Source organism: Anas acuta, chromosome Z (genome assembly GCF_963932015.1).
Source record: "Anas acuta chromosome Z, bAnaAcu1.1, whole genome shotgun sequence".
In the NCBI taxonomy this organism is placed as follows: domain Eukaryota; kingdom Metazoa; phylum Chordata; class Aves; order Anseriformes; family Anatidae; genus Anas; species Anas acuta.
This window is the reverse complement of record NC_089017.1, coordinates 63559706-63572994: the sequence shown is the minus strand read 5'-3', so window position 1 is coordinate 63572994 and position 13289 is coordinate 63559706. Positions and strand designations below refer to the sequence as shown.

General features: G+C 46.1%; 1 protein-coding gene across 2 annotated transcripts in view; it reads right to left on the bottom strand.

Moving 5' to 3' along the window:
• Positions 1 to 13289, bottom strand: part of CORO2A (coronin 2A) — a 45237-nt gene that overhangs the window by 3357 nt on the left and 28591 nt on the right. For both annotated transcript variants that reach the window (XM_068666378.1, XM_068666379.1), the window contains 9 exons: positions 9779 to 9895; positions 5620 to 5769; positions 4911 to 5090; positions 3963 to 4079; positions 2481 to 2585; positions 2032 to 2128; positions 1382 to 1494; positions 885 to 975; positions 333 to 598 (listed from right to left, as the gene is read on the bottom strand). In XM_068666378.1, coding sequence (XP_068522479.1) covers positions 333 to 598; positions 885 to 975; positions 1382 to 1494; positions 2032 to 2128; positions 2481 to 2585; positions 3963 to 4079; positions 4911 to 5090; positions 5620 to 5769; positions 9779 to 9895 — 1236 coding nt within the window. The remainder of the gene's footprint in view (positions 1 to 332; positions 599 to 884; positions 976 to 1381; positions 1495 to 2031; positions 2129 to 2480; positions 2586 to 3962; positions 4080 to 4910; positions 5091 to 5619; positions 5770 to 9778; positions 9896 to 13289) is intronic.

Genomic DNA, 13289 nt, shown 5'->3' with positions numbered 1-13289 from the left:
TCACACCACAGGGAAATTCAGCTCTGTAAATTCCTACCCTGTCAAGCTGCAGATGTTAAAATCTTGCATAGCTAAAATGGGTGTCTGAGCATGGCTGCAGGAAGAAAAGCCTTCCAGGGCTCCTAAATGAAAACAAGCTGCATCTACTCAAAAATGTCCCTGAGCCGCCAATTACTGTGGGCTTTCCAGTCACCACAAAGACCTCACACTGGTCCAGGCTCTGCAGAATAAACCCTCTCTGGATTCTGCCACATTGTGAATGGCACCTTTTAGCCAGCTGACTCTGGGTCTCACCTCACCCAGCCCCAACCCTTCAACCCAGGCCTTCATACCTCATTTTCAGTTTTTGGTGGTGGGCACTCAAATACGTCAAAGCCATTGGAAAGATGCGTTTGGTCCTTTTTTGGCAACCTCTCCCTCACTTCCAGCTGCTTTCCACTGTCTTGGATTTCACTTTTCTTCTGCGTCTCCGCTGGTGCCGTTGCTTCTCCCCGGCCTTGGTAATGGTCAGTAGTTTTCAGCCGTGGCTCAGGCTCGAGATATTGTGGTAAGGAATCCACATTTCCAGAGCCTGGTCTCAAGGACACCAAGAGAGGTCCTAGGGAGGGAGGCAGGTGACTGGTTAGCACTCACAAAGCACATTCAGAAATCAGCAGTAAGCAATTCTTTCAACAAACCTGCAGGGATGAACATGGAAGCACTTGACAGGAAAGCTTTCCAGAGTTCACAGCAGTGAACATTTCAGCCACTAATTTATTTTAGTCTACAGCAACATTTGTTACATCTCTCCTCTTCCTCTTTCCAATTTCTAAGGCCAGAGGGCCAGCGGCATCTTACCCAAGCCCTGGGGAGCTGAAGGGTTGGGGAGCTCTCCGTGTGCTGACCTTTGTTAATACCGTTCAGCCACTCCTGCGCTGTCAGTGCTGGCTGGGCTCCAGTGGTCAAGGGGTAGATGTCTTCCTGGTATGTCTCCGACTGCAAGCAAACAAAGGAGTCGCTACATCAGAAAGGTTTTGTTTCAGAAGGATCATACTGGAATGTGGTGGAGAAAGAAGCTTGTTTCACGTCAGCTCAGGGAGTATGCTAAGAGCACTCACTGCCGTGTACAGCCAGTTGACCTGACAGCGAGACACATGAGCAGAGATTGCTGAGTGTGTCCTGCACAGGAAATTTGGCCACTACATGGAGATCTGAGTTACCCAACCAAGGACAGTTGGCAGGACTGCCCTACTAGCTGACCAGCTTTGTGCCTCAGACAGGAAAAAAGAAAATCCCTTGTTCTACCAGCTCTCCTGCCACCCAGCAGGCACAGAGAGGAGGCACTGCCCTCTTATTCACTGATACTTGTCCCTGACACAGGCATGACCTGAGGCTCACTTACCCGTCGGGGCACAATCATGGAGACGGGCTCTATCAAGCTTTTAGTTGGGATCAGTTTGTAGAAACGGAAAATCTCACAAGCCGACACTTCAAGGCCTCTTTTTGGCATCATTCCTGGCGGGATAGCATAAAAGAAACGAGGTATAAATCTCCTGAAGAAAGTTAGTGTCATCTATCATGGAAAAAGGACCACCAAACAAAGGACCACTGAACAACAGGAGCTGGACTGCCAACTCAACAGCAGTGTGGTCTGAAATTGTGACCCAAAACTGTCTCAGTGTCACAAATTACGAGTAAAGTCAATCTTTTTTTTTTCTTTTTTTTTTTTTTTTTTTTCTGTCAGACCACATGGTTACACACAGGATTTGTGGTTCTTGTGCTGAACCTCCTGTTCATTATTCCTTCTCATGAACTAGAAATAGAGTGACCAGAACTGAGCAGACCTGGCAGGTGATGTCACAGGTGATGTCACATTTCCGTTTCATGAACTGATTTTAAAAAAGGTTATGACAATAAAATCAGGACGCTGTACACTGGAGGGAAACACTGGCAACAGGAGTTCAATGCTGGAAATCTTGGGGCAGAGTCCCAAAGGGCAAGGAACACCCTGTACCTCTAAATGTGGTGTTAGACATACACGGTGACACTCACCAATTCCTTTCTGTGGTAAATGAGAATGATATTCCGTCAGGTAGTTCAGATATGGCTTCTCAGGGCTTATCTCATAGTACCGTATATTTCCATCACCCTAAACACAAAGGAAATGAACATGACCCAGGTTCTGCTATCCAGCATGAGGCTCTGAGAAGAATGTATGGCCCCAGAAGCCATGCAAGGTCAGGAACATAAGCACCTCCCATGTAAATATTTACCCCCAAATTGCTGTGTGGGAATCTGCAGCGTGCCTTCCCACAACAAACACAGCTTGTCCGCAGTAGAAAACATGGCCTGACACCGCAGCATCCTCAGACCCCACCCCATCAGTCCTCAGGCTGATGTGCCTTAGGAGCACCCATGACTTCGGTCTGAACAATGCTGGTGACACAACACAGGCTAAGAGGAGAATCAGACCAGCATTTGCTGACTCAAAAGGCGCTTACCTTTCCAACAACGTAAAGCATGTTCGTGTCTGAGTCATAGAAGGGAAACAGGAGCCCCGAGGAGCCATCCAGATCCTCCTCCACTAAAGGCACAGAAAGGTCATTCTGGGCAGGACACAAGAAAAACAAACAGCTAGAATCACCCGTGGGTCACCTCAAGTCAGGGACACCTTACTTGAACCCCACCTTGGAGTAATACAGACTTCCTCAAAGCTCCACAGGAGGGAAGCTAGCGAGCTCTCAACAGAGTGCAGCATGTCAAGACATCACTGGGTACTTGGTCATGTTTCAGGGGTAGATATAATACAAAAAACTGCTTGCTTCTACGTGAAGGCCATATGGGCTGCCAGACTCAGGAGGATGAAGGGCATGTCTGCACTGCATACCGAATTATTCGGGTTCCCTTACTGTCTCTGGTTAAGATGATACCTTGATGATAATGCACCACAAGAACAAAAACAGCCTACAGTAGCTGACAAGTCTCAGCACTGCACGGTGAGAAGATGTGCACTGCAAGGGCAAAAGTCCCCATCAGCCTTTTGCAGCTAAGCCTGGACACAGCATACCGCTGCGTGCACAAGTCTGCTACGTCCTGTACAAAGCCAACCCGGCACTGCTGAAGGGGGCAATTCGAGTAAGACCAGCAGTGCAGAACAGAACAGTGAAACCCTGATGTGAATCCATGGCATTACCCCTGTGCTCAGCTTTGTGGAAAGCCTCTGGATGGCAGCACAGCGCTCTGCCCCCCATACACAAAGAAGCCACGTCCAAACACAATCAAATGGAAAATCAGAGACTTGGTCTACCAGCTTCGTCTGGTACAAAGGGTGACACTGAGAGAAAGAGGCAGAAGGCTGTGCTGCAAAGTAGCTGGTACAGAGGACAAAGTGATATGGCAAACAGAGGAAAAGCATCTCACTGCATATTAGGGGGGCAGAGGAGAGTTTCATGAGGCTTGCAACCATCATAATAGAGAAGCATGTCTTGGAACTGACAAGTGCCACCTCAATACTTTAATGTAAGGAATCATTGGAAATAAAATATAAAAAATAAAACATAAAACAACAACATATTTTCCTTCCTTGAGGTCTTTGTTGGAGTATGTTTGCCTAGAATTCATTTATCTTCCAGTACCAGTAACAATTTTGCCAGTAAGAGCACTAAGAGCTACTTTTAACTGGGAACTACAGGGACCATCCAAAGGTCCCTTGAATTTTTTATTATTTTTTTTTCTGCAGTAGGCACAGCATTATCCTTGCTCTGGTGGATTTCTATGTGCAAAGCTTTGAGAGCTTCTTCAAAATTTATGCTCAGTTAATAGCATCATAACAATAGAACTTATCACCCATTAAGAACTTGACAGTCACTTCTGAATTGCTGTTATAAACCAATCCTTGGGTATTTGGCAGGTGCAAAAGTTAAAGTGACAGCAAAAGAAAGAAAAATGAAGATTCTATGGTAACAATTGCTGGTTCAACTCACTTGATCCCACAATGCAATTTGCCTATTATTCCACCGAGATGTTCCAGTAGAGAGCAGCTTTTTCATGTTTCCAAGGAACAAGACTTTATTGACTCTGTGAGACTTGTTGCTGGCTTCCTAGGAAGAGAAAACACACTGCAAGAGTAAGAGACAGCCTCTTCCCTTCCTCCATTAAAAAAATGGAAGGAGAAATCACATCAAGGCAAGAAACCACCTTCCCCTGCCCATGAAGCTTATCTGGGCTGGCTAAGGCACATCAGGCCATCTTTGTGCAGCTACATTTCATGTTACATGACACTTCTAAGCCCCAGAAGCCATGCAAGGCCAAGAACGAAAGCACCTCCCAACAAAACATTTAGCCCAGAACTTCCATGTGGGAAAGTCAGTCACACCTGAAATATCTCCCCAGCCTGGCTGAAACTACAGTGAGCAGGATTTCAAAGCCATCTGAGAGAGGCAGCCTAAATTCTTCAAGCCCACACCCAAAAACCCAGTCAATTCACAAGAGGGCAATCCCTATTAGTGGTACTGTTGACCTTTCTGTGTACACAAATACACAAATGTGTGCACATACCTCCTAAAGGCAGTCACCTTACCAAGAAATGCAAAGTACAGACAAATGTACACTTGCATCCACATGGCCACCTGATCTCTACTGGTCACCCCAACGAATCCCACAGCAGTACCCCTAGAGGACTGCAGGAGGGAGCTATGAAAGCAGTGCACTTCAGGAAGGGTTTTAGGGAGAGAAGAGCTTAGCAATATGCAGAGAACCTGTTGTCAACAGCAGCAATTCTTTCATGAAAAGTAGAAGACAATTCTACTCTCTGATGTCTCAGACAACACTGGGCACAGATCTGTCTTCTCTAATGGCAGTGAGTCTACCCAGAAGAGGAAACAATCCATGGGTGAGATCAGCTGGACCACAAACCACTGAATACCACCTACCTGTAGGACTGTTCCTGAACGAGGTTCTATGACACGGATCTTTCTGTCCCGGCAGGCTGTGGCAAGGAGGCTACCATCTGTGTTGAATGACATGGAGAGTATCACATCCTTGTGAGCGTCGAGGATCTTCACTGGGTTCGAGATGACAGCCTCCCTCGTGTCAATGTTCCAGATCATTATCTGGGCAAAAGAACAAAAAAAAAATAATCAAATATTTGCTGCCTAACAAAGTGGGGACTTTGTGTACCCTCTTTATTTCTTCCTTTCTTCTCCACATGTGTACATCTTACTATCATGAGCTGCAAGTCTCCAGTATTTGAAATAATCCCTGGTACTTAGATAAGTATATCAGGGACATAGGGTCTGTTCAGAATCTCCGATATTCTCATTTCCTTTAGGATCACATTTTATACAGAAAAATGACTAACATCATGGCAGATATAGGCATTAGCACAAGAATGAAGCCAAAGGTCATCTATGGCGTTTGATATTGCCATGGAAAAGAAGAGCAGACTGAAGTTCATCAGAAGACTGGAAAATTATCCAGGCTTTTTGAAACCCATGACAATGAACTCCTGCCTTCTGGGTTGCTCAGGGATTTCCTCCTCAGGAAGGCTTCTGAAGTCTTTATCATTAACTTACAGCTTGAAATGAAAACAAATCCAAACCCTAAGTCCCAAGGGGAGGGCTTCAAAGAAAACAGACCCACCTTGTAGTCATAGCCGGAGCTGAAGAGGATGTTTTCGGCAGTAGGATGCCACTCAATGAGGCCCACCCTTCGAGCATGCCCAAGAAGTTCCTTCTTCGGATTGGTGATGTTTCTTGTTAGCAAGTGCTTGGGGATGTCCCAGATCTTAACCTGGATGGCAGAGGATGGGTCTTTGTGAGATTAGCGTGTAGGGTGCTGACTCAGAATTTAACAGTAATTATTGTTGTTGGCCATGCTGTTAGAGCACTTATGGAGAACTGCTCTCAAGGGGAAGAAGTACGCCACAGATCTTACAGACACCAAACCACAGCACCTGCAGTTTTCACAGAATCACAGAATTTCTAGGTTGGAAGAGACCTCAAGATCATCGAGTCCAACCTCTGACCTAACGCTAACAATCCCCACTAAACCATATCCCTAAGCTCTACATCTAAACATCTTTTAAAGACTTCCAGGGATGGTGACTCCACCACTTCCCTGGGCAGCCTGTTCCAATGTCTAACAACCCTTTCGGTAAAGAAGTTCTTCTTTCTACCTTGTCTTCTACCAAACTTTGAGCAGGAATGGGCAAATATGAGATAGACTTCAGCAAAGAGTCCCAGAAAATATTATAGCAGTGGCTGATGCAAGCAGCCATCCACTCAGTGCTACCTGGTAGAAGAACTGACAGTGCCCCGGTCAGATAATAACTATAGTACTATTTGTCCCCTGAAAACTGCACAAATGCTAAATATTTTGCAAACAGCACGGTCAAAGGACACAGAAGCCCACTCAGGTGGCCACAGGGTGGATGTCCTGAGCAGCCTGGGCAGTATAACACAAGGGGAGTTTGCTGTCTCATGACAGGACTACTGGATTCATCTGGATTCATCTGGAAGGTGCTGCATGAAGACAAGAATAAATTCTGTCCTCTTGATGTGGAAGGAGACAATAGAGGTGGCCTGCAAAAGCAGCTGAACCTGTGCAGGTAAAAGGAAAGAGTCTTTCTCACACTGATCTTAGAAGCACAAGCCTTTAGGACGACAACAGATTAACCCTTTGGCTCAAGGAAAGTGATTCTACTTCTGGGAAATTCTCTAGGACTTAACCTGAAGCCAGATGGAAATGCTCTTTGAATGAGAAAGCTTGTGGAAATTAGCTACAGCTGCCTGAGTCTCCCAGTGCTTGGCTGATGAGAATCACAATATTCTACGCCAAAGAAGGAGAGGCGCAAATTCAGGGACCTGCTAGGAAGGATCACAAGCACCCTCCTTCTCACCAGTGCTTATCTCATTAAAGAATCAAGTCCCTCAGAAACATTAGGACTGTGGGGGCCTGTAGCCTCTAATGAACTTCCACAGCAGCAAGAGGAAGCATCACACCCTACAGTTTCAACAGCTATAACCACTAAATGAATGGCGCTGAGAGAGGAGGGAAGAGGGAAATGGTGTGTGTTCACACTATGAAGAACTGCCTAGAACGAACCATGCTATGAAATGTTTGGTGGTAAGACCCTGACTGGAGTTTCAGGGTTCATGAAATGGCAGCAATTCTCATTCCTTAGTGGGTAGGAGAAGCAGGTCTTGGAACAAGAACTGCCAAGGCCAAGCATGAGCAACCTAGCTCACCAGCAGTCTGCTCCACAGCATCTTGAAGGAAACCTGACAAAGCAAAGTTAAGGACACAGAGTTGACTCTCCAACCACAGGGGAGAAGGTCTTCATCAGGATGAATTCATACATGCCTGATGATTTGCCAGAAGGAACAGAAGGGGCAGGAGGATGAGCTTGCTTCCTGCTCTAAGCTCAAGCTCTCAGCCCCAGGCCACTTTTCTTAGCCCCAGTCCAAGGCAGCAGTAGGACCTGGGAAGGGCATTGGACATTTACAGACTGTCCATCCCCTCCCATGCCCTAAAGCACCACTCTGCATGCTTCAGCTGTAGGCCACAAAATTTAGTTGTGTTATCACAATGGCACGCTCCAGAAAGGCTGGCTAATGACCAAGAAACCTTTTAGGAACATGGGTGGTGGGAAATGTTCACCATCTTCACACAAGCTTGTGGCCCACCTCAACATTTTCAGGGAAAACCAGTGCAGTAGGAGCAATCAGATATATCCTCACACACAAGCCAGAGCAGTGCCTCATGCTGATGCTGAAAAATGGCAGGGAGCACCAGGCCTTAAACAACAGAGAGGAAAGAAGGGTTTGGCTCAAATGTCCAGCCCAATGGAAGTGGTGGGCATCTCTGGGACCCTAAAACTTCTCATACTTATTGGGTCAGGACAGAGAAGGTGTTGCTGCAGCAGTGTCCCAATAGCTATCCAGTCTGAGCTCTGCAGGACAGGACAGGACAGGTAAGACAGATCTTGACTCCATGGAATGAGTCCTGGTAGACAAGAGAATAAATAAGACCTGGCAGCATGCCCTGGCAGCAGTGAAAGCTAGCAACATCATGGTCTGGAAAAAACAGGAAGAGAGCTCCTGGATCAAGGGAAATGATTTTTCACTTTACTCAGCAATCTTTAAACAACCACTGGAGTGCTGCACCCACTTTTGCATGTCCTAGCACAAGAAAGTTACTGATAAACTTCAGTGAGTCCAGTGGAAACCACCAGGATGTTCAGGAGGCCACAGCACTTGTCCTGTGAGGAGGGGAGATGGGCTTGCTTGGCTTGGAGAAGACATCTTGAGAAGAACCTGATAAAAGCCCTTGGTACTAACAAGATAACGGAGAAAATAGAGCCATGCATGCTACTGAAGTGCAGAGTAGGACGATTGGATACGGTGGCCATTAACTACACTGGGAAGATTCTAGCTGCGTATAAGAAAAAACAGAAAAGGTGGTGAAGTTTGCATCCTTGCAGGTTTTCAAGACTCAGCTCCACAGACTAAAGCTCCCAAGCTCCCTTTAACCCTGAATGATTCTGTAATTGTGTTATTTGAATATATTCTGCAACTGCAGCAGGAAGCTTTGAAGCTTGTGCTCTTTTGTCATCTGAGACTTAAAAGAGAGGTCGTGGTGGTGCGTTCCTGCCACAAGTCCTTTCTGAGACAGCATGAACACCTGGCATTCCAGTTGGAAGATAAAATATAACCCCCCCCAGGCAGCCCAGAAATTGAAAAACATTGTCAAAAAAGACACAAAGATCCTAAAAAAAAAAAAAAAAAAAAAAAAAAAAAGGCAAAGAAAAGTAAGTCACTAAACGGGAAGGAAAATTCAAAGATCATATATTCCCAACTCAAGAGAGGTTTCCGACAGAGCTGAAATGGCAGAAGATAAACCACCAAGTCAGGGCTGGAGGAAATGACAAAGGGAACCTCCCTGATTCTGTGTGGCAAAGGGCAAATATACCCAGTGGGAGAAAATACACACAGGATCTCTGAGAAAGACCATAGTAGTTAGATGTTCTTACTGTCATAAGAGCCAACACCGCACTTTTGATAAGCCACAGAAAGCAATTTTCCCATGGGCAGATATAGGCTAGACTGTCCCTTACACAAATTAATTGCATTTTCCAGTTCCTAATAACCAGACTGCACCTACGCTGAGCTAAACTGTGTGACTGCATCTTACTTACATCAGTCTCAGCCCAACTGGCATAAAACATAAACCTGACTTAAGAATTTGATACCTTTTTATAGGTTTGTATTAGCATTACCCTTTGCATCCCTGGAGCCTTTCTCTGTGTTCAGTTGGAAAATACTCATTTCGTTGATGCTGTGGTTGGAATAAAGTACGACACAGACTCCTTAACTACCCCGTAGCTGATCCAGCATGACTTTACAGAGTAACTCAGAGAGAAACAAGTTCAAACTTGCTGTGTGGAGAAATGATCTGAAACATCTGTCACAGATTACATTGCGTTGAAAGTTTTATTTTGTAGTAAAGGAGGAGTTTCACAGTGATTAACCTTGAACCAATTTTACATTTACTTCTTTCTCACGCAAACAAACCTCTAAAGATGGAAGCCCACACACAAACAGATCTTCTTCCTATCATGATTTTGATACATCATTTGGAAGGGATCACATAGAGAAATACAGGGATCTTACATGGCTGTTCTTGAAGATTACATGCATTTTCACATCTAATCCCTGGGCCTCTTGGTTCTTTTCCTATTGCTTTCCCCCAAAAGCACATTAGCCAGGCAATAACATTGAGTATAAGCTGGGAAACTTACAGTGGCATCTTCTGAACACGAGGCTATTACAAAGTCATTGAATGGGTTCCACTTGATGTCCAGAACGTTTCCTTTGTGCCCACATATTCTGGGATAATGTGGGTCGAGCTTCCCTGTCTGGAAAAAAATAAAAAAATATGTATATATATATCATGAAACCTTAGGGGAGCCATGGAATTACAGGACATTTTCAAGTAAGACCCATCCAGCTCCACCAAGTAACCTCTTTCTGATTGTTATGCTCCAAATGCCCTGGGTGGCCTCCTTCTGTTGGGAATGGGGTTTTGCTGTCCCTGTAAGGCAAATCCTGACGATATCACAGACAGGAAAGTAACGTGGTGCTGTGCAGGACTTCACAGTGCTACTGAGAAATCTGTACACATACAGCAGAGGTTACATAAGCTATTATTTGATTCAGACACCAGAATAAAACTTAGAGTGGAAACACTTAGGAATCAGTTGAATCTTCCACATTTCTTAAAGATTTGGGGGGAGAGAAAATCTCTTATCTGTTCCTTGAGAATAAATTTCTGTTAAGCAGGAAAAATGGTTTTGCTGATCATTTTTAGCCTCTTCAACTAGCTTTCATTTTATTTTATTATTTTATTTTGTTTTATTTTATTTTATTATTTATTTTATTTTATTTTATTTTATTTTTTATTTATTTTTTTATTTATTTTATTTTATTTATTTTATTTTATTTATTTTATTTATTTTATTTTATTTATTTTATTTTATTTATTTTTTAAGCAACAACACAAATTACAAACGCAGTTTTTCCTTCAACAAGCTATGCATTTCTCTCTGATGGCTTTCAAATCCAGCCATTCACCGCATTAAATCAGACTCAGGACTCTCTCCCAGAATAAGCCACGTTTGGGCAGCATACTCACTGCTGTCATGCACGAAGCAGCACACTGAGTGCTGAGGAGCTTGTGCCGAAAGGGGGCTGTGTTGCATCAGGATAAACCCACGCTGCAGACAGCCTCTGCTACAGTCATGTCAATTTGTCTACTACGTGATAGAGAGGGTGCTGGGGATTTGATTAACATCAGAGCAACACTTGCTCCTTCCTGTCAGAAGCAGGAGGAGCAGGAGGTGCTCCAGGAACGCAGACTTCTGTGCGAGAGCAAATGTCGCTCACCTGAGGAGGCAGACATGGTTGCAAGCCGGTCATGCCTACCTGCCCACTTTTATCCCAGCTGGAAGAATCACAGAATGGTTTGGGCTGGAAGGGACCTTAAAGCCCACCCAGTTCCAGCCCCCTGCCATGGGCAGGGACACCTCCCACCAGCCCAGGCTGCCCACAGCCCCGTCCAGCCTGGCCTTGAGCACCTCCAGGGATGGGGCAGCCACAGCTCCTCTGGGCAGCCTGTGCCAGGGCCTCACCTCCCTCTGAGTGAGGGATTTCTTCCAAATCATAAATCAAGATGAATGCAACTGCATGCCCTTCTGGAAAGCAGACGCTGCTGTGGGTGTGCTCCCCACACCGCTCTGGAGGAGACTTGAGAGCATGCAGTGGAGGGGCATCAGTGCTGATCCTAACCTGGATGTGGCCATGTCATTTGCCATGTCCCAGCCTCAAAGTCCTGCTGAATGGTCGTTTTTTGGTGTAGAACAGGACACAGCATGCAACCACTCTGGCTTCACAAGAAAGTTTGTCTCATCGACTGGGACTAACCTGCTTCAAACTGAACACCCAGCAGGCTTTGAAATGTAAAAGACTGCTTTTTTAGACTCCACTTTAAAACAAATCAGTTTTATGACAGCAACAATACAAAGTGACTTGGGAAGGCAGCAGAAAAGAGATAAAAGGCCTTTAATAAGAGTTCCCCCACCCACGGTGTCCTTTTGCGGGCTTCAGGGCTTGGTTTCAAGCTCACAACTCAGAGGGCTGGGCAGCCAGCTCCACAGGGGTCCCTTGATCCCTATGGGAGCTCCGTCCCCTCCCAAAGCTGGCTGCCTGTCTGCTCTGTCTGGGAGGCTCCCAGGCCACCCGGCCAAACTGCCACCATGCCATGCCGAGCCCCATCCTGAAGCTTCTCCTACTCTTCACCTACCCCCCTGCAACCCACCCATCCTGTCTCTCAGGACTTTGTTTGCATCCTGCTGCCTCTTTGTCTCAGGTCTGGTCATGGGAGAAGGCAAAAGGAAGGCATGCGTGTCCCTGGACTCGTGAGATTTACAAAGGCACTCGCTCTGTGCCAGGCCCCAGACAGCCCCTGTGCCCACAGCTGCTTTCCTGCTGAGATGGAAAGCTGTTCCACCCAGCCAGCTTCAGCGAGGACCTGACTGATCTTCGTCAGGATCTAAGCGATATGTTCTGCAACAGAAGACTGTTTTCCAAGCAGTGGCACATGTTCAACTCATTCCTCTTCAGGTAGTAGGCAATGTGTTTCTAGGCCTGCTGGATGGGGTATCTGTGGCTAAGAGCTCTTTCTTTTGTTAAGCCCTGCTGCTCTCCACCCCTGCCTTACTGCCAAGCTCTGGGAAAGCGAGGAAGAATGGTGCAGGAGGCAAGAAGTGGGATTTCTTCAAGGGACGAGAGAGCTCAGCTTCCATGAGTCAGCAGGAGAGAAGAAAAGAGACACCATTAAACCAGAGACAAGAGCTGCAAATCCATCCAAAAAAAAAAAAAAAAAAAGATTGGCTACCAGTCATGAGAGGGCAATTCAATGCCAGACACAAGCCTCCAGACCAGGCTGCCTTCGTCTCCCTGGCAGCCAGGGGCACAAGCCAAGAGCCCGGAGTGCTGCGGGTCACCGCCGCTGTAGGAGCTGGCAGCCACAAATACCACCACTGGGAGCACAAGCCAAAAGCTGCTGCTCTTCACCAGGTGGCACCAGTTCAGAAGCATAGCTTGAAATAAAAGTAACTGGTACCACAGCCCCCAGGCTCAGAGAACCCCCTTCTGTGGGTGGCCAAGGCCACTCTCCCCCACAGCTTGTGTCAGAAACAGGTATTGGGAGAGCAGCTGGAAGAAGCACAACGCATACAGGTCCATAACTCTGTCCTGTTTTGAACCCCTTAATTCTTCCAGGCTCTTCGGTATCCAGGGCTGTGAGCTCCACAGTTGAACTGCAGAAGCGTCCACCCATGCCTGCTGCCGATCTGATCGCTGCTGTCCCTCCCCTTCACTACCCAAATCGGGAATTCTCCCTACACTTCTTCCCCCACCCCGTTCACAGTTTGATGTGTCTCGCTCATTTGTCCTTTTTCCCGGGACTAATGGAGGCCTAACCTTCAAAGTCTCAACTCCTCAAATGAAAGTAATTTCACATTTTCATTGACATACTTTAATTATCCTTCTCTAGTTATCTCTTCTAGTTCTGCTGTGCCTTTCACTTCTGCAGGCAGTCTTTCAGACCTGGGTGGAGCATTGAAGCAGGTGTTAAGAATAGAGGGACTGCTACTAAGGATGAGCTAAGTTGAGAAGAGGTTTCAAGACAGAAGAATTAATAGTAAGCCGTGCAAGCATCTTGAGCTCTTTTTGCCAACACTTTGAGAGCTG